The sequence below is a fragment of the Elgaria multicarinata genome, chromosome 1 (assembly GCF_023053635.1).
Source record: "Elgaria multicarinata webbii isolate HBS135686 ecotype San Diego chromosome 1, rElgMul1.1.pri, whole genome shotgun sequence".
Lineage (NCBI taxonomy): Eukaryota > Metazoa > Chordata > Lepidosauria > Squamata > Anguidae > Elgaria > Elgaria multicarinata.
The window spans coordinates 117,564,151-117,585,180 of NC_086171.1; the positions used below are offsets into that span (position 1 = coordinate 117,564,151).

General features: G+C 41.3%; 1 protein-coding gene across 1 annotated transcript in view; it reads left to right on the forward strand.

The window, feature by feature from the left end:
- The first annotated feature begins 2,243 nt into the window (after window positions 1-2,243).
- The window catches only part of VAV3 (vav guanine nucleotide exchange factor 3), a 194,753-nt gene continuing 175,966 nt past the window's right edge, over window positions 2,244-21,030 (forward strand). Inside the window, exon 1 of the mRNA XM_063135512.1 lies at window positions 2,244-2,553. Within this exon, the coding sequence (XP_062991582.1) occupies window positions 2,350-2,553 (204 nt within the window). The 5' untranslated portion in view covers window positions 2,244-2,349. The remainder of the gene's footprint in view (window positions 2,554-21,030) is intronic.

Here is a 21,030-nt window from a genome sequence, read left to right on the forward strand (position 1 = left end):
TTCAGAGCTTGTTTGTTCACATATTTAGTTTATGTTAACCTACAATGTGGTAAAGTTACCCACAACAGGGTGAGTTAGTATTCACAGGTTCCAGGGATGATTCTTCACATCGTAAAGAAATTACACGGCTCAGTCCTAGTATGTCTTTCCTATACACTGAAAGTTAGTTCCATTCAAACAGCTTGTTTAGAATTGAAATGCAAGATATATAAGTTTTTCATAGAGAAAATATTCATGGCGTTGATAGTGGTGTTCAAAGCTCTGCTTCTGTTATGTCCTGAGCTATACTCCCAGGACTTTCATTTAATTTGGTTTCAGCATGGTTTACAAAGTTAAGGTAGCAATAGACAATGGGCATAAATCTTGCCTTTCAATCCTAAACATGGTAATTGTATAGGACTTATTTCCAGTGTGTTAGTCTCAGAATCTCTTTGTAAGGTAAAGGCTGTACTCCTCTGAAGTAAAAACAAACCTGGTGAGACACCCTCTGAACACGTATAGAATGTCACACATTACAAAATTCTGAATAAGAGAGGTCCATTTATAGATCAATGTGAAACACACACATTGTCACATGATCACTACACATGAGGTATAGGTGTGCTTGGCTGCATGTTCTTATGCTGGGAAGCTGCAGCCAATTGTTTTGCAACAAACATATGCCAGTGGAAAACACATGATGTGATAATCTACATGTAGTTATTCATTATTTTTTAGATACAAGTGCTTTCCTTTCTATGTAAGAAAATTATAACACGTGCAACAAGATCTTAGAATATGTGAGGAAAGCTTTGGGCTGATTATAGGATTGCGCCCTTAATGACTGTATCATGGTGACTTGTACATGGCTCATCACAGAGAGGTTTCATAGCACCTGAAACTAAATGCTTTTTGTGGAAGAAAGTTCACTCAACTGCAAGTCCTCGAAGGTGGGTGGATGGATTTATGCCTGCTGGCCCCACCCTAGCTGAAGGTCTAATGGTGCCATTCTTCTGTGTTTTGACTACATACACAGAAGTAAGTAGTGAAGGGTGTCTTCTCTCTTCCTCTTTCTGCTGTCTTGCCCCCAAGAACTGGAATGTGTTCCCTCAAGAACTATGATTGGCCCCACTCTCTTGTCCTTTAGAAAGGGTGTGAAATTTTAAAATGTGTAGTTTTGATGATTTAGCAGTTTGTAATGTTCAGGCTTTTTAAAGAAGTGTTTTAATGTTAATTTTAAGTGGTTGCACAACTCTTCAACAACTTCTTTTTTTAGCAGATAAGGTGGTATATAAATATTAATAATAAATAAGTAAGCAAACAAATAATTCCCTTTCCCATGCATTTCTTTTTTATTTCTTTTAAGTATTTCTAGGCTGCCTTTTAGGGCAATGCCGTTTTTTACATAGAAAGAATAAAACATAATTCCTTCAATTAAAAAAATTTGGTGAGAGCCAGTGTGGTGCAGTGGGTAGTGTTGGACTGAGACTCAGGAGATCTGGGTTCTAGTCCCCACTCAGCCATGAAACTCACTAGGTGGCTTTGGGCCAGTCACTGACTCTCAGCCTAACCTACCTCACAGGGTTGTTGTGAGGATAAAAAATGGAGAGGAGGATCATGTAAACCATCTTGTGTTCCTTGCAAGAGGAAGAAAAGCAGGATATAAATGTAATAAATCAATAAAATACAATACATAACATACATTCAGTAAACAGCCTAGAGCTCAACTGGACAGTAGTCTCCTGTAGAAAAAAGCTGTGTCCATAAGCCCTTCTTAGTCATGGGGCCAGTGACCTAACCTGCCATTTTTATTTTATTTTATTGCGCGTTGCAGGGCCTCGAGCGCGGCTCAGGCCACTCTGTAGGGCAGCCTTCCCCAACCTTGTGCTCTCCAGGTGTTGAACTACAACTCCCAGCGTTCCCATGCCATGCGGGGGTTGCTGGGAGTTGTAGTCCAACACCTGGAGAGCACCAGGGGAAGGCTGCCCTGGGGGCTTGGCGCGTGAGGGGAGAGCGAGTGAGCGCGCGGGGTTGCGTTCCAAGGCGGACGGCACAACAGCCAAGCGCGCGGGTAGGCGCAGGCGCTCTCGCTTCCCCTCTCGCTCTCTCCGTTTCCTCTGTGCCGGTGCCGGGAGGGGGCAGGCGGGGAGCCGCACGCGCAGCGTCTCCGGCTGCCTCCTCTACAGCTGCTGCTCTTCTTCGCAGTGTGCGCCAGGGGCAGAGCAGGAGAGGCGCTGCGGCAGGCAAGGAAGGAGAGCGAGCGGAGCGCTCAACTCAACCCAGCCCGGCTTGGCTTGGCTTGTGCTGCTACGGAGTTCTGGGCTCCTTGCAAACGCGGGCGCTTCCCCGGTGCCGGGCTGGAGGGCGCGCATGGAGCCTTGGAAGCAATGCGCCCACTGGCTCATCCAGTGCCGGGTCCTGCCGGTCAACCACCGGGTGACCTGGGAAACGGCGCAGGTGTTCGACCTGGCCCAGACCCTCCGCGATGGAGTCCTGCTTTGCCAGCTCCTCAACAACTTGCGTCCGCACGCCATCAATCTCAAGGAGATCAACCTGAGACCTCAGATGTCCCAGGTAAAGTGAAGCGGGCGGGCGAGCTTGTGTGCGCCGCTTTCTTCCGGGTCTCTGTGTTATTGTGCCTGAAGCCCCTCTCCTCTCCTCTCCACCTCCCGATCCCATACATTAATCGCCCGGTTTATGCCTTTGTTCCGTTGCAGGGGGTCCTCCGGGGTTGGGTGGGTGGGTCACTTTTGTTTGTATTTTGCTTTCAAATTGTTAGCCAGCCAGCCCTCGTCGGGGGATGTTTGAAATTGGCAATAGAGTCGCAAGATGCGCTTTGGGGGTTACAGAGATGTAAATAGGGAGATGGCTGGCCAGATTTTTTTCGGGGGTGGACGCTTGGGTGGACGCAATCAAGAAACAAAGGTAGGGATCCCTATGGAGTTCCTGGAAGCTGAAAGCTCTTTTGGAAACAAGAACATCAGTTGTAGATCCATGATTTGGAGAGGGGAGGAAAAAGGAAGCACCTTTTAATAATAATGATAACAACAACAATCATTTTATTTCTCTCCTATCCTGTGATTGAATGTTTGCTTCACCGTGGCCCATGTATTTCTTTTTTGTGTGTGATGTTGATACTTTTTATGTGAGGTTGTAGGGGGATGGGGCGAAAGCCTAAAGAGCGGTATCAAAATACTTATTTTACTTTGGAAACTAAAGTATGCTGTCTTTCTTTAACCCTGTTTCCCCATTTCTGCCTGTATTCATTTGGGTCAGCAAGTTTAAACACACACACACACACACACACACACACACAGAAATGAAACGAAAGAGGAACTGTGTCATATAAAATGAGGCATCTAGGAAGTTGACTGCTTCCATTACCGTTATCTGTAATTACTATAGGCAGGGGACATGATAAAAATTCAGCCCCCAAGCAAAAAAAACCAAAAAACAAAACTGCTGTCGCCCTCTGAATGTTTCATGAGAGGGTTTAAGCATTTATTCACTTGTCTGTTGATATAATGCATATAGGGAGACTTGGGACAGTGCCAGAATTGCGTTTGTGAGGAATTTGGTCTCCAGAGAGGACTGAGAGCAAAACATCCATGGGGAAGCTGGTGTTATAAATCAGAATTGTGTTCTAGCATTTTGAATCGGGCTGGCTTCAAGGGTAGGCATGGTTGGGCCCTTGCTGAGGGAATACACCTCCTCATCAGGGGCCCAATGGCAAGACCCCCCTGGTGTTGCTCCTCCTCTTTACAATTACAATCTTTTTGTTCGCCTGTCTCTTGCTCTGGCCCTGATAATGGTGGTGGTGAGAGGAGCAGGAGCAGCAGAAGCCACACTGCCTACTTGCTCTCCATCTTGCAACCAAGTGGTAGCAATGATGATAACAAGGATGAGGAGCAATAGCAGTGGGTGATAATGACAGTGAGCTGGTTGGCTCACTGAGGAGGGGGCTCATTCAGGGTCTTCTGCTCAAAGGCCCTCAGAAACCTGGAGCTGCCATTGCCTTGAATGGTAATATTGGGGCTTGCAGATGGGCTCTTCTGTTTTGGTGAAGGTGGTTGGGAATATTTTGGCCTTTAAAGAGTAATGGGCACAATTCAGCCAAAGTGGTCATGCTTCAGTCCCATTGATTTCAAAGGGTGTGTTCAACGTAGGCATAAAATTGACTGCGCTGTGTGTTCTCAGATATCTAAATAAAAGGAAGAGATCCCTCTGACCTTTTTGACATTTACCACATTTGGAGAGTTGAATTGCCTTTATATTAGGTTTTAAAAATGAATAAAATTCCATGTGTTGAGCCAGTGTGAGTGTTGAAATGGGGTTTTGGAGATGTGGGGTTTAGTCCTACTCAGCCATGAAGCTCACTGGGTAATTTTGGGGCAGTCACTGACTTTCAGCCTATTTTACTTCACTGGGTTGTTTTGAGGATGAAATGGAAACAATGGGACAAATCAGCCATACAACTACTGTGTCCCATTATTTTCTATTGGATGTGCAGCACAATCCTAAACATGTGTATTCATGTAAAGCCTCCTGATTTTAATGGGATTCTGCATCCTGCTAAACTAACCTACTGCATTCAGGTACAGTGGAGGATGCTATCCCATCACTGGTTCTGAATTAACAATTCCATCAGCGGTTCTGTGAGCGGGTGAGGGGGCATCTTGTTCTTTGTCTCATGTTCAAAATATCTTGAACCTGATGGGACTTATTCTCAAGTAAGCATGCATAGGATTGCAGTCTTATGCCTAAATTTTGCTGGATTGGAACCTTTAATTTAACCTAGTTTTATTTCTACTGAAGCTAAAGGGACTGAATGGAGTTGCAGATCTGGCTCTTTTATTATTACAGAACTTAAAATCTGTGTGCATTCTGTATTGCTCACGTGCATATATTTATGCACATCTAAGACTGTATTAACTTCTTATTTCTAAGTTTCTAGCCTGCATATTAGCCTTACTGAAAATTGACAGCCCAACATAATGATGATGATGATAATAATAATAATGCATAATATTTATGTAAGGCCTTTAACCTTTTATGTGGTGGTTCTGAGTGCTTTACATGCATCATCTCAGTAATTATTGAAACCATCCTATAAAGTAGGTCAGTCTTCTTATCAGCCCCATATTTCTGATGAAAGGCTAAGACTACTGAGCAAGTTTATGACTGAAGTGAGATTTAAACTGGAAACTCTCTGGAACATAACTCAGTCTCTTACAGTGCCATCCTGTACATGTCTACTCAGAAGTGACTCCCATTGAATTCAGTGGGGTTTACTTTCAGGGGGTATAGGATTGCAGCATGAATCACTAAACTAGCTCTACATTCATACCTTCACTATACAGTCACTGTTAATTTGATATGTGCTGTTGCAACCTTTTGGGTGTGACACCAAGGCAGGTTCAAGAGGACTTCTGTATTATTTAAATCAATGTGATGTGGAAGCCCTGATCTTCTGAATGCTCATAGTAATTTTGCATATGATTACAGCCTTAAGTGTACTTGGGTGGGTGCTGAATTGTAACCTATGCATATATTTTTAATTCCTCCATTTTATCCTGTGCATAACTTTACTGGAGTCTCTGGAAATTCAGTCTTAATACTGGCTGTTATCCAGACTCCTGCAGTTTTCTTCTGCGAGAGAAAAAAACTTTAATGCACATACAGGGGAGAGGCTTTTCCCCCATGGTGCGTTGTATGCTTCTTCCCCACAGCAGTGAATGGGAAGGCCCATTGGGGGAAAAGGCATGTATCAGTGCTGCTGAGCAGTGGCCACTGGTCTTAAAACACCTTTTGTCCTTTGAAGACCCAAGTGCTAATTGTCGTTCTTTATAAATTAGCCATAGCTGAAAAGAGGCTTCTTCAGTAAGGAAATGTGGCTGCAGTGTAGGTGATATGGGCAGGATCTACACTACTGCTTTAAAACACTTTATAACGGTATTGACAACTATTGGAGCTCAGAACACACTCCATATATAGTTTTCAAACCGTTTTCAAAGTGTTTTATCCGGCTTGGTGTGGATCTGGTACTGGGCTGCAGTCCTATAGACAGTTTCCTGGCACTAAGTCCTATTGAACTGAATAGGACTTACTTTTGAGTAGGCATGTATAGGATTGCATTGCTAGCCTGTCAATCTCTAGAGCAGGAGTAGACAACTGGTATCCTACAGATTATTTTGGCTATAACTTCCATAAGCCCTAGCCAGCATTGCCAATGGTCAAAGGTTACTGAAGTTGTGGAAAGCATCAGGAGTGGAGCAGCAGGAAAAGGAAGGACAGTGGATTTCTCCCCCTTGCACTGTGGCATATTTGGGCAACATGCAGGGGGGGTACAATGGGGGGAAGCTGGGAAAACAAAAGAATACCATTTCCCCATGTGTGGAAATGGGAAGCCCCATTTGATCACATGGGAAAAATTTCAGGGAAGTGCAAGCAAGGTTCCCGGGCCTGTTTTTGTGCAAAAACAAGACTGGGAGCAAAAAAGAAAAAAGAAAGAAAGAAAGAAAGAAAAAGGGACCTGACCAGGCTGTGATCAGCCAGGCAGGGGGGTATGGGTAGTGACTTGGGTACCTAGATAGCGATTGCACCCGGCTGGGCAACAGCAGCAGGGATTTCTGCCTCTTTTTCCTCGTGACTCTAGGCAAGTAAAATAACCCATGGTGACTGACAGACAACATGATATCCCACAATGGGTTAAATAACCCACTCTGCAGAGCGTGGGTTATCAGAGTGTTTTATTTTGGTGAAATAAGCTATCACGGGTTAAACGACATGATAACTGACTTGGTTCGGACATCACGATAACCCACGATGGGTTAAATAAGCCATGATGGCTTATTTAGCCCATGTTAAATAACCCATCGTGGCTTATTTAATCCATGTTAAATAAACCGTCATGGCTTATTTAGCCCATCGTGGGTTACCGTGATGTCTGAACCAAGTCAGTGAGTGCTAATTGCTGCATAAGTTTATTCAGGGTTTATATGTACATGCATTCCAAAGCATGATACTTGGTTGATTACTGTAGACTTGAAACAGCTCCTAGGGTTGCCAGCTTCTAACTTAGACATGATGCCTGATCACTGAGATGTTATTTGGGAATACAGGCTCCAGCTAGATGAGTGCTATGTCAGTCCATTGTCCTTCCCCTTTCACTTCCTACTGTAGTGAGCATTATTCATTTTCTGCTTCCCAGCAGACAGGGTATGAGCAGTATCCCATAATACTAACATACCAATGGCTAGAGTGGTTTCTTGAAGGTTGTTATCTTTGTTCCTGACTGCATTGAACTTGAATGGACTTACTTCTGAGTAGACTTGCATAGAATTGTCCAACTTCTGTCTCTAAACAGCAAAAGTTCTAGGTTCTTCGAAGGCAAAACTTTTCTTCGGGTTGCACATGCCAAACTTGGGAAACTCACTTCAGGAAAGCTTTTATGCATGTAGAATGCATCCGTGGGATTTGTTCTGCATCCCAGCTGGCAATATGTTTGCTAATTGCTGCTATTTTCTCAGGCCTGAATTGTGAATCCACTTGTATGTGATTTTTTTTCTGCCTCTCTGATCTTTAAACTATTGCATTAGTCCCATTTAGTTCATTGGAACTTAATTCTAAGCATAGTATTACAGATTGGAGTTGCTAGGTCTTATTTACTAAGGTTTTTTTTAGCCCTGTGCCCAGTTATCAGTACTTTGTATACATGAGCCACTTTAGAGAGCCTATTGAAATATTTAAGTGCTGTTATATGCTTGCCTTGGTTTGTGGAAAGGCAGTATTTAAATATATAGGCTAGGTAATGGACTAGAATTGTTTCCATACAGTAAGTAATGTTCCAGTCTTTTCTTCATCATCTGCTAATTAATACTAGCTGTCTGGTCTAATAAAAATGATTTTTCAATCATCAGTAAGAAATAGTAGTGGTTTGGTGCTTAATTTTTGAAACCAAAGCAGACTCTGGTGTGCTTTTGCTAAAAGGCAGTTTGCTTAAAAGAGCTCCGATAATTGTTTGGATTTGTCCAAATATGATAGATGAGCTTATGCTTATCCACATTTTTGCTGTAAATTGTCGTTACTATAACAGACTGGCCAGTGATTGTAGGATTTGCCTGATCCATTGCATGTTTACTCAGAAGTAAGTCCCGCTGAGTTTAATATGACTCACTTACTAGCAAGTGTGCTTGCTATACACATTAGATTTACCTGGAGTAAGTCCAGAGTAAATATGCATAGGATCAAGACGTTAATGTAGTGTAACTCCTGATACCCTTCCATCTATGGCTTTTTGGGGAAATCTGTGTACTGTCTTCCTTGCCTTGATCTTGCAAGTTGTTTGTGTCATCACAGAGTCAGAATGGCTAAACTTAATGCAGATCTGTTTAGTTGTAGTTGACTTTACCCATATAGAAAAATAATGTGGCATTGCATCCCAAGTGGGTTTAAACCTGATCATGTGGTGAAACGTTAAAATTAATGGAGAACTACATTGTTGTTTAAATTGTTGATTGCCTCTCAGATAGAGTCAATAGAACTCTCCAATTTATTTCATGGTGCAGAAGGCTGCTAACCTCCTGTAAGTGCATGCTGTATTTCACAGAATCATGCTACGTATTTCCTCAAATAAAATGCCTTTGGTAAGCACAAAAATGTATTTTGAGAATCACTGACTACCTAAGATGTTTGTAGCATAGTAGGTTTCCTAAAGAGTAATTACCTCCTTGTAGGAAACCCCCCCCCAACTCGTACAATAAAGGTAGCTTTCACCAGATGCTGGGGAACATGGGTAGGAGGATGCTGTTACATCGTGTCCTGCTTGTGGGTCTCTGGTTGATAGCTGGTTGGCCACTGTGTGAACAGATTGCTGGACTAAATGGACTATTGGTTTGATCCAGCATGGGTCTTCTTATGTCCAAGGTTAAGAGTTACCTTCGTGGTGAAGATAACTTAGGCTAAACTCCAGTAGAGCATACATAATCTGCGGAGCTGTTTATGTCTAGTTTCCCTAGTGTATTACATTGCTGTGGCCTCATCTGATCTTGATCCCATCTGACCATATTGCTTTATGCTCAGTGGAATGATGCCATCCATGACAATGGGTGGTAGACTGTGGTGTGGTTGAGCTCTGTGTAAATGTCTTTCCATGTTCCCTGCATTGGGATACAGCTCAGATCTTTGGAGAACGTATGAGATATAAATGTAATGAATGTTGCTAATTGCATCATATGCTAGAGAATATGTAGGACTTTTTTTCCTGGCAAACTTTCATAGGATTGTGGCCTTACCTGCAATATTGTCCTGCAACTCTCAGCCTTCTAAGACAGCATGGCTGGCTGGGGAATGCTGGCAGTTGTAGGACTTTTTTCTAGCTAAACATGCATAGGATTGCACCCTAAGTGTATGGAAGTTATCACCTCATAAAATTGCTTTCTAGCCTGGCTGAGCCACATATGTTTTTTTAAAAACAAAAAAAACAAAAAACTCTTTTGAAATCCTTTAATCTCAGACCCTTAAATATAACTGTATAATCATGCTGACAAGGCAGCCATGCTCTTTGTAACAAGAAAAAAGGCTCCAGGCATGAGGGTGAAAATGCTGGCTCACTCATGCATGTGTGCTGAAAAAGCTCACTCAGTGTAAGGGTGAACATGTCCAATTTTTGTTTTGTTTTTTTAAGGGCTGGATGCACACTGAGGTTAAGCTTCACAAAAGCAGAAACATTTTATCAGCCCTGATCACCTGGGGACAACTTATACTCACCCCAGGCAATCAAGCGAGTGGTCATTTGCCTCCTTTAGGCCAAGTCATCCTTATAACTTGAACGAAAATAGCTTCATTGTTTTAACACTCCCTGGACAGCTGCTTCGTAAACTGGTTTTGAAACACTTTCTTCAAAGATGTCAGATTTCTAAACAGGAAGACTAAAATTACTGGGAAGCCAGTGTGGAAACAGGAATGTTTGTTTAAATATATTTAAAAGTAAACTTTGGATTAACTCAATAGCTTTATAAAATCCTTCCTTAACATTTAATTTTGAAGAGTGGAGAGGACCTAGTTTTGGGATGTGTGTACTACTGTTGGGCTATGGGCTGTGCAGTTATTTTTACTTCCAGGATTTAAGCACTAGAGATTAAAAAAAATCTTCCTAATGGACAAGAAGTTTTATCACCTGAAATCCATGTGCATAGAAATAACCCTGTAGCTGTCTTTGGAAGGAAGCAATGGAAGACGTATTAGGGGAAATTGTTCTAGATAAAGAAACATTTATAAGTTTCTGTTTATAGTATAAACATTTTTAAACTTTATACATTCAGAAGACCCAACTGTTAAATCTATGTGCTATATAGTAGATTGGATCAAGATTTAATCATACTTAAAATAGACCCACTGAAATAAAGGAGACATAACCTAGTAATGACTAACATAAGTTACTTATTTTAGTGGTTCTTCTCTAAGCATTACTATCCAATCCAATGTAATTTCTGGCTGCAGTTAGAAGGTTGCATGTTAAAGAACCATTTGTAGGAATTGTTCAATGTAGCCTTCCTCCTAACTTCTTATTTTTGTGTGCTCCGGGATTTTTTTCTCCCCATGGGTAAGCACTAAAGAAAGTGAACTTCCTAGTTCCAAGTGCACAGAAAGTTTTACTACTTGATTCTGCTGAACCAGGGATAGGCATGTAAGCAGGAGTGGCTGAATTAAGCAGACTGAATCCGGAAAGTGAAGGGCTTGACAAACTTTACTGAGTCATAAACAGGCTAAACAAAACTGTCAGTAAACTATTAATTACAGCCGTCTTACTGTTACAAAGTCCCTTAGCTAAGTAGCAGAGGAAACCAGGCTGGGTTTCTAAGCCACAGTGGTTTGTTTAAGCCCTGGCATATGCCAGTGCCTAATTGTGAACCTGGGTACGGCTTGTCGTCCAGACTGGGATAGCATAGCTTGTTGGAGGGGGAAATAATCCTCAAATTACCCATGGGCTATTGTTGGGTTAAATGAGGGTTGTTTCCCCTTCCAACAAGTCATGCTGCCCAGGTTCAAATAACATGACAAGGCAAGCCTCAGTGGGCAATTAGGCAAACCGCACTTGGCACACAGCATGCTTTAACAAGCCACCATGGCTTGCTCATGCAAAGGGCTATTAACTCTCAGCCTACCCTACCTCACAGGGTTGTTCTGAAGATAAAATAATGAGAAGGACCGCATAAGCCACCTTGGGCTCCTTGCAAGAGGCAAAAGGGTGGAATATAAATGCAGGGAAAATCTACTTCTACAGAACATACTAGTCTTTGACTACACAAGAAACAGGGCTAGCATCTGCTTTCTCAGCTCCAATGTCTGGTTTAATTTATTTTTAGCTGTGTATATTTACTATTTTATACTGTTTGTATGATTTTATCTGTATGCCATCCTGAGATTTCAGAGATATAGCATGGGATACAAATGTTTTAATGAAATAAATAAAATAAAGTAATTGGGACTGCTTGACTGTTCCAGTAAAAAAACCTTGAAGGGTTTTTAGACTCTTCAGTTTAGAATAATCAAACAACCTAATTTCCCCTCTTCCTTAAGCCACTTCATCTTCTCTAATGCCACACTTCCAAAACGAAAAACACAAATTGATAGCAGATGGTCCAGGAGTGTCATCTGCATTGTTTCATCTCACCCTTCCTTAGGGTAAGATTTTTTTCCTTTGCAAAGGGGCATGGGGGAGCAGGTGAAGTGGGGTGCAACTCATTTTGAATTTGGCCTAGTTTGAAAGAGGATTAGGCCAAACTTAAAGTGGGAATGGTCCATTTAAGAATTTTTACAACCCTCTTTTGCTTACTTTTCCCAATTTCAGATGATGATGACAATTTATTACATTTCTATACCATCCCATAGCCGAAGCTGGCTGGCTGGTTTACAAGAATGTGACCCTCAGAATAGTAGCTACATATGGAGGAGGTGGGGGAACGTTGGGGTGGCCACGCATCCTCTTTTACAGAGGACAGTACTCTATTTGAAGGACTGCCAGGTCCAAGTCCAGTTTAAAGAACTATTCAGAACTTTTCCCCATCAGCATTAGCACCTGAATAGCCGACTGAACATGCAGGCACACAGCTTGTCTTGGTCCAGATTTCCACACTAAGGTGGGCTGTACTGTATTCCTATTTAAATTATAATAATTATGCATAAATTGCATATATACACATATAAATTAGCATATGCAAATGTTATGAAACTCAGTGCCCTCTTTTGTCTTCTTTTTTGGAGATGTATGTCCTCTTTTTTTTTTGGCAATTCATAAGTGGCCGCCCTATATGTGATTGCTTTTACCAGTCCTTCTTTAATGATCTGCAAGTTCGCCATACATTGGACATAATGTCTACATAGGCATGAACAACATTATGATTAATCATCTCCCAGATTAGATGGAACATGTGCAGAAGACTATAGGGGCTTTGTCTGTAAACATTACATCCAGTGTATGGATGCTGGACAGGAAAACATGATTGTGCTTCTCCACCACTTGAAGCCTCATCTGTATGTAGGGTGACCATATAAAAAGGAGGACAGGGCTCCTCTGTCTTTAACAGTTGCATAGAAAAGGGAATTTCAGCGGGTCTCATTTGTATGCATGCAGCACCTGGCAAAATTCCCTTTTCATCACAGCAGTTAAAGCTGCAGGAGCCCTGTCTTCTTTTGTATCTGGTCAAGAGGGCAGGGCTCCTGCAGTTTTAACTGTTGTGATTTCACCAGGTGCTGCATGCATACAAGTGACACCTGCTGAAATTCCCTTTTCAATACAACTGTTAAAGATACAGGATCCATGTCCTCCTTTTCATGTGGTCACCCTATCTACATGTGACTTGTCTGAACTGTGGCAGTATCGTTGGAATTTATCAGTTTCTGTTGGAACAGAAATACAATATGGTTTTTATCAGTGTTTAATTATAAGGGTCCTTCAAGACTGAAGCCTGCCATAACAATTATATTCTCCAGAAGTTTTCCTTTCTTTAAAGATTAATAGTCTTTTTTATTAATCTAAGTGGAGAAAAATCCATAAGGCCGAGATAATGTTTGAATTCAGAATTCTTTGATACTGAGCTGGGGAATATTATGAAGAAGAGAAAGTACATTTCTTTTGGGTAAGGACATAGAGTCCTTTTGAATTATAGTTTGTAATTCTGAATAATGGATGTGTGGTTTAGTTACACTTATAACAGTAGTTCTGCAAGTAGCCCCACTGAGGCCCAATTATTTTTCTATGTTTGTTCAATAATATCTGACATTAAAAAGTCAAATTACTCATCAAGTATGTGGGGAAAGTTATCTGATATCTCTTACCCAGTTGTCTGTCTGTCTGTCTGTCTGTCTGTCTGTCTGTCTCTCTCTCTCTCTCTCTCTCTCTCTCAAAATAATAATAATAAAGAACAGCAAGAAGAGCTACAATTCCATGTTTCTTTAATAAAACCTTCATAATGTTATAAATGATATATCATTGTGCCAAGGAAATACAGGGCAGAGGTACATTTATTCATGTCTCAGTACAAACTTCTGTTTGAGATTTTCTAGAAGAAAAGGAACCTGTGTATAGTTTATCTGAAGTGCTGTGATGTTAGTAACAACGTTTACTGCACTATAGTATTTAGGAAGCCTTGTGATAGAATAGTAAGCTGTTGTTTGAATGGCAGGGATGGCTGGAGTGTCCTATGATAGCATTGGTTATAGCCACATGTCTTATTCTGTGGAACCAGTTGCATCACCCAGTTGAAGTAGGAGCTATAGTTTAGTGGTGGAGCATGCAGAAGTTCCCAGGTCCAGTCCTTGGCATCTCCAGGTTTATTTATTTACTTTCACTTAAATGAATGGAAGTGGAAGAGTTCTCAGGTAGCAAGGCTGGGAAACTCCTTTCCATTCCTGACAACTAAGAGACATGCTGCCAAAAAGGCCAGACAATAGTGAGCTTTGACGAATGGTCAAACTTGGTTTAAAGCAGTGGTTCCCAAACTTTTTCAGGTCACCGCCCCCTTCGTTCCACAAACTCATGCCCAGTGCCCCCTACCCTACACTATAAAAATCATTATTCAGAATAGCGGTTTTCAACAAATTAATTGAATATTTATTCAAAACCCAATTGCATTTTTTAGTTTATTCAGTTAAACATAATTGATGAACTTGATCCAGTGATATCATCTTTTCAAAGTCTGATAGTCATTTAGCAAGAACAGTAGATACCACATTTAGTAACTATGGTAGAGTACCTCACTATTCTGTAAATGCTTAATGTGAAATTCTTGATGAAGTGATACCAGTTTCATAATATCTGGTTTAAAGTCGCTTAACATGAGTCTTAAATCACCATATTTAGTAATCTGGAGTCAGTTTCTTTGCTTGGAGAGAAGTAGGCAGACCACACTAAAACCACATTCCTCCAAATATGATGGTAGAAATGCAACCAGGAGCTTCTGAACCACTCTCCATAGTGCAGGATAGCGATCAGAAATTTCCTTCTGTAACCAAAACTCCTGGTACGATTTCTTAAACTTTGGCTTCAGCTCAATGTCATTTTGTAGCTCAATTGGCCCCTTTAAATGGGAAGCACCCGCTGCAGGCTTGCTGAGGGAGGGATGGAAAAGACAGCGAATGCCTCTGTTTTGCAGCCGGTGTGGCGGGGCACACCAAGCAGGGTATGTCTCTTCATTAGCGTTTTGGTGCTTTTGAAACCTTTCAATTCACCGTTAAAATGACTCTTCTTAAACGGTATTAATACATGTGTGGATTCTTCCCCTATATGGCTTGGGACCAAACCACCACATCTGCTGCTTGAGAGATCTAGGTTCAGGAAGCGTGCACCTAGAGAGCCAAAAAACATGTGCAGCTTTAAGACCGCAGTGGCCAAGCTGGAGAGTAGTGTCACAATGCAAAGAACCCCAGAGGCAAGATAGATATGCATATCAGTCTTCTTTCCAAACACTTGCTGTTTCTGTTCTGTAGAAGTTCCAGTGGATATTGGTCCCAAAGAGGTGTAATTTAAAGGATATGTGTGAAATACAAATCTATAGTCTTCCTCAACCTGATGCCCTCCAGATGTTATGGACTTCCAACTCCCATCAGCCACAGACAGCGTGGCGAACGGTCAGGAATGCTCAGAATTTTGTCCAAAACATCTGGAGTGCACCAGGTTAGGGAAGGCTGCTATACAATGTAAAAACAGAACATTCAGTATATGATAATACTTTGGGCTTGAGCAGAGAAAGAGATGACAGTACTATAGTGGAATAGATTTGACAATGTACGTTTTGAAGAAAAAAGATATTGAAGAAGATGCAATTAGAACAATTTTTTTAAATAGAGGACACTACAGGCAGGATGGGGGGGACAAGTAGGGTGGGAGTGTAAAGTGAAGAGTTGAATGTGCTCAAGTAGGTGTAGGAAGCTCAAAAATGGGAATCTAAAGTGAAGCATAAGCGAGAGAGAAAACAGTGATTCAGAGTTGCTTGGGCTTCAAGCAAAGATAAATCAAGACAGCTGAACCTTGGCTATCATATGTCCCTTTGTCATTAGGCCAGGATAATTACATGTTGCTGTTTACCTATCCAAGCATGCTGACTGAGGCTAATTGCCAGGGAAGTAGCATTTGTCATCCACACTATCTAGCATAGCTACTAGCAGGAGATATATGTTACAGAAAAGTAAAAGATCTTAGAGTTCACCTCTGACCTCTTACATTTCAAAGTTTAGGAGTGGAGAAAGCACGAGGAGGGATTATAGGGAAGAAATGGGAAGAGATTGATAGATAGGGAAGATGAACAATTCATGTTGATATAGAAAAGCAAGTTGATGGTTTCTGTCTCTGGGCCAAACTACATGTTATGGTGTGTGTGTATATGTATGTATGTTGGGGGTTTATTTATTTTATTACATTTCTATACTGCCCAATAGCTGAAGGTCTTTTGGAAGGATGTTTTATTGTGACTAAGATCTAGCTCTCACTTCAGACTGCAGAGGGAGTTCATATGATTAAATACTTCTCCACTAAAGAAAACTGTCAAGGAGAAGGCTAGTCTTGAACCCTGTTCCTTTACATACACTTTTCTGTATAGAGGGACTTATTTGTTTGTATGGAAGAGCGTTCACTCATAGTATGAAGTGGTATAGTCCAGACACAGATTTACCATCTCTGTGAGCACTTGATATAAGAAAGGGAACTGTGGATTGGATTATACAGATAGCAGGGCCTTTCCCCCCAATGGTTTGCAGTAAGCTCTGTGGAAGACTTAACCAGCAGTACATGAAGGAGGGGAAACTGGTATCGTTTATACTAGGTTTGCAGGTTGAGGAATTATGATTGGGGAATGGAACTTTTAAGAAAACAGCAGTTTGTGCTTGAAGTGTCTGCCTTGTTCATTTTTACTGTATCTTTATTTTTTCTCTTATGTTCTTTCCTTGCCACCTTGTTACTGGAAAAATAGTGTCATGGAACCTACTTGCTTCCATTCTTAATATCAATATTTTGCAACGGTGACTCTGTTTTGAAGTTTCCTCTTCATTTCCACCCTACATGATGATGCCAGTTTTGCTGGTTTTTCAGAGTTTGTGGGCCTTGAGAAAGGAACTACAGTGAAGTCACATTTAATTCACAGATACCTAATTGATGTTGAAGCTTTTTATTTATTGCATTCCTGAGCTAGGTTGGTTTGAGAGAGTTGCCCAAGATCAAGTTCTGCGGCTGAGTGGGGATTTGAGTCTGGGTCTCCTTGATTCAAGTCCCTGACATTCTGCCACACTGGATCTCAAGATGTGGTAATATGTGCATATTATGGGGTAAGGGGAGTTGTGGGGGTTGGCCAGTCTAGCACCACACATGACGGGCTAATTCAAGCACAGGATCAGCAATACAGATGGCAGGTTGCCAAATGGAAGAGCTTAGCCCAAATAATTGACAGGGAACAACCTCAATGAAAACCTTGGCCCTCTAACCTTAGGATAGTGGGATTCTCATGAGATATTATTGGAAAGACATATACACAAAGGAACACTACTGAGGGAACACTACAGACATTATTTTAATTCTAGCAGCTATGCTTCTTCTTCTTCTTCTTCTTCTTCTTCTTCTTCTTCTTCTTCTTCTTCTTCTTCTTCTTCTTTTTCTTCCTCCTCCTCCTCCTCCTCCTCCTCCTCTGTAGGTACAGAGCTCCCAATTTATATCAGGACCCTAGCATGGGGGTTACGGGGGATTTTAAGATCATGATTGGGGTCCTTATGCCTACTCTAGGGAAAAAATGAAAAGATACAGCTACATTGCAGGACCATCATAGTTGCCTCTTTCCTGTAGCTGGATTCCATGCTGCTGTCATGTAATGTCTTTCATTTGGGTTGTGTGAATGACATAGTACTGAGTCATGCCAGCATTGCCTTCCATGGAAGCCAGTGATGCTGGTTTGAGAAGGAATCAATTATATGTCTGGCTCACATGTTTACAGATGTCATCAGTGCAACAAACACATCATTGTGCATGAATTGGCCCTAGAACCTCTTTTAATTTAAAGTGTCCATAAAACTGTGTTGTATGGAAATGAGGTGAATATGGAAATAAAATAAATAAGATAAAATGCCCATAGAGCTGTGCTGTCTGGAAATGAAGCGTTGCTTGGTTTGCAGCAAGGCCCTATCGCTTCCTGCGATACAGCAGTCCTTGGTAAATTGATTAGCTGAGATCAAAGCTGTAACTGACGGGAATGCTGATTTGCAATTGAAAGCAGTCTCCCGTGATGAGAGGATCATGTATGATAAAAGCAGATGAGCGGTGTAGGGGACAGAAGGGCTGCTGGTAACATTAGATGTGCAAGTTCTTAAACAGCGAACTGGAACTCGTGCTTCTTCCGAGCTGGTGTCAGTTTGGATTCATGAATCCCTTGTGGGTTCAGTTAATTTATGTATCCTCTGGTCCAAGAACTACTTCGCTTTCTGTAGATTGCTACATGTTTTACTGCTGTTGCCTCAGCTTTGTTTCCTCTGAATAATGAGGCTGGTGATACAAAGAGAGATGCAGTACTACAGAACTGCCCTTTAAAAATAGCTATTATATGGAGACAAATCCTTGATTGTCCTTGGGAGGGGGCTTCTCTGTCCCCGAAACAAAATGACATGGTTTGGTAAAGAGTTTGAAGACAGGAGGATCTCAGATTTGTACCCAGCATCTTAATTTCCCTCCTCCAGTACATTCGAGGCTAGCTGTAAAGTGCAGTCCTAAGCAAGTATCCTCAGAAGGAAGTCTGAGAGCTAAACCACATGCAATGTTAAGTGCATAGCATGTTAACTGATTTTTTAAAAATATATCTAATGTAAGTGCACAGGGCCCCAATCTGGATTGGGTCCAGCATGTGTGCATAGGGCCTGCCTTTCTTTCTTTCTTTCTTTCTTTCTTTCTTTCTTTCTTTCTTTCTTTCTTTCTTTCTTTTTAAAAAAGCTTTCTCATCTTGCTGCTCCCCCTCTCCCAAATTTGTTCCCCCATATGGGGGCTAAAGAAAGAAAGAAAGAAACCCCAGTTGGTTCCAGTGGAGACCTTTTTTCTCCCTGCATGCAGGTAGAGGGTAAATTTAGTTGGGAGAGTAATGCCTGGGGTTAGCTCCATGCTAAACATTTATCTATTTATTTATTTATTTATTTATTTATTACACTTGTATACCGCCCCCATAGCCAGGGCTCTGTTTAGCCAGTTTACAGAAATTCTAAAATTAAGATAAAAACAAGTATACAAAATTTAAAATTCTAAAACACAGAACATACACACATAAAGCATTAAAAATTGTTTTTTTAAAAACTAAAAATGTGGGTGATTAAGATGTGCCGCCATATGCCTGGGCAAAGAGGAAAGTCTTAACCTGGCACCGGAAAGATAGCAGCATTGGTGCCAGGCGAGCCTCGTCAGGGAGGTCGTTCCATAGTCTGGGGGCCACCACCGAAAAGGCCCTGTCCCTGTCATGCTACATTTAAGGTAGCATGAGTTAAATGGGCCTTATCCATTAGTAAAAGGGATTAGGATTGCAGCTTGTAAAAAGCTGAAGGGGCACATAAAGAAAATGACCTGGTAATGACAGGAAAACAGCAGTGGAGTGGCAGTTGGCTTCCTCCCCTGCTTGTGACTTTCTGGGAGGCATCTGCTTGACTTCTTTTGAAAACCAAAAGGTGGACTAGTTGGGCTGATCCATCAAGACAATTCTTTCTTATTTATTTTGAGATTTATTTATGGTGTTATCTGCCAACTGTGTTTCTTGACATGGTGTACAGTGGGAATTAAACACCGTAAATCAAACAATAAAACAAAAATCACAATTTTAAACCCAATTGTATATAAAACAATTTATAATAAAATGCAGCTATATAAATGTCAGTGAAACTCTGCAGTAAGAGAGAGAGAGGGGGGGGGGGAAACAGCTTTAATCACAGAATGCTTCCTTTTAAAAATAGATGTTCTATCAGAGTAGACTCCCTGTGAGATTTAGACCACCTGGAACAACAGGTTCCAAATTCTGTAGGCAACCTACATGGATACAAATGGTTTCTCTGCAGAAGTTATTCCTCCTCATGTAGAGGACAATGAGAAAGGGGGAGTATTATCATGCTCCTTCTCACACTCCCTCCTCTCATGTTAATTAAACTCAGAAATCGAAAGCCTATATGCAGCTACAGTGAAGTGGGAGGATAGGCTTGAGCTACTAGTGTAGGTGTGTATAAATTAGTATTTATCTGCGAACTCAACATACCATGCAAACAGTCCCAAAGGAGGAGACAGAGCAGCAGTGTGAGGGTGCTAGGTGTGGGAGAACAGGTGACACTCCAAGTAACAGATACTAAGATGTGTCCCACTCCTATGTGCGTAGGCACTTTTAATGTGTCTCTTCCTTTCCTCAGAGTCCTTGTGTAACTTGGAACCTGGGAAATAACAGTTTCCTGTGGTGCTTAGACTGGAGAATTAAATGACTTCAGTCAGATTACATACATCCAGCCAAATTAGACATTGCATTTCATTTTCTTTTTGTAGATAGTGATCTGTTATGGGTCATCATTAATTAGAACAGTAGCAGTGTGTGCTTAGGAGATAAAGCTGCTTTCCAGAGATGATTTCCATTCATTTAGAAATTCTGCAGCAGAGGAAGGGCAAATCTGCTTAATTCTTCTTCCTCTTTTAGCAGGATAGGACTTACTGATAGGACATAAATATACATTGGGCCAAAGCGTCCAAGATGTGCACACTCAAGGATGTACTGCTGTAAATGTAGCAAGATAGAGAGATTTCAGTGGCTATCTGTTGTAATGACGGTAATCAAATTGGACAAAAACAAAGTTAGTGGTAGGGAAGCAATTCGGTTTGTTATGTGGAACCAATTTCTTCCACAATTCAGATAATCATCAGTAGCTTTCTTTTCTAAAATGTGATATCATCTCCAAGCTCAAGATACATGGGACTTCAGAATTGTGAAATAAAAGCTGTCTCTTCAGTACAGGGAAGTGACCTTGCCATGCTTCTCATCTTACTTTAAATGACATACTTTTTGAGTCTTGCTATTCAAACAGCTTTCTGGGCATTGCTGCTGTATAAGCTCCATTCCAAGGAGAACTCCAAGTGAATGGAGATCACAAAGCAATAGACATTTATTAGAAGGTGTCTTTTAGCATAATAGAGACAGCTGACAGTTTTCAGATGAGACAATGTGCTCTGTTTGTTTTGGACCCCACTGGATTATGCTGGACAAAAAGTGGCAAGAATTTGATTTGAATGGCTATGGCAATTGCCTTCTTGCTGTTTGGCTCAGAATATTGTTCAGTTTAATAGGAAGTCAAGCATTGGCCATTTTTACAGTTGCCATCAAAATATTACCTAGACAGGTATTTGAAGCAAATTTAATCAGGTGAAACATCTTGGGCATTCTGGAAGAGTTCTGAAAGAGATGAAAAGTCTGGTAAATTTTCTCAGGAGGATTTCGCACAACTAACATTTTCAAATTTGCCATTATTTATTAATTTCCCCATATATTCCTACATGAGCTCTGAGAT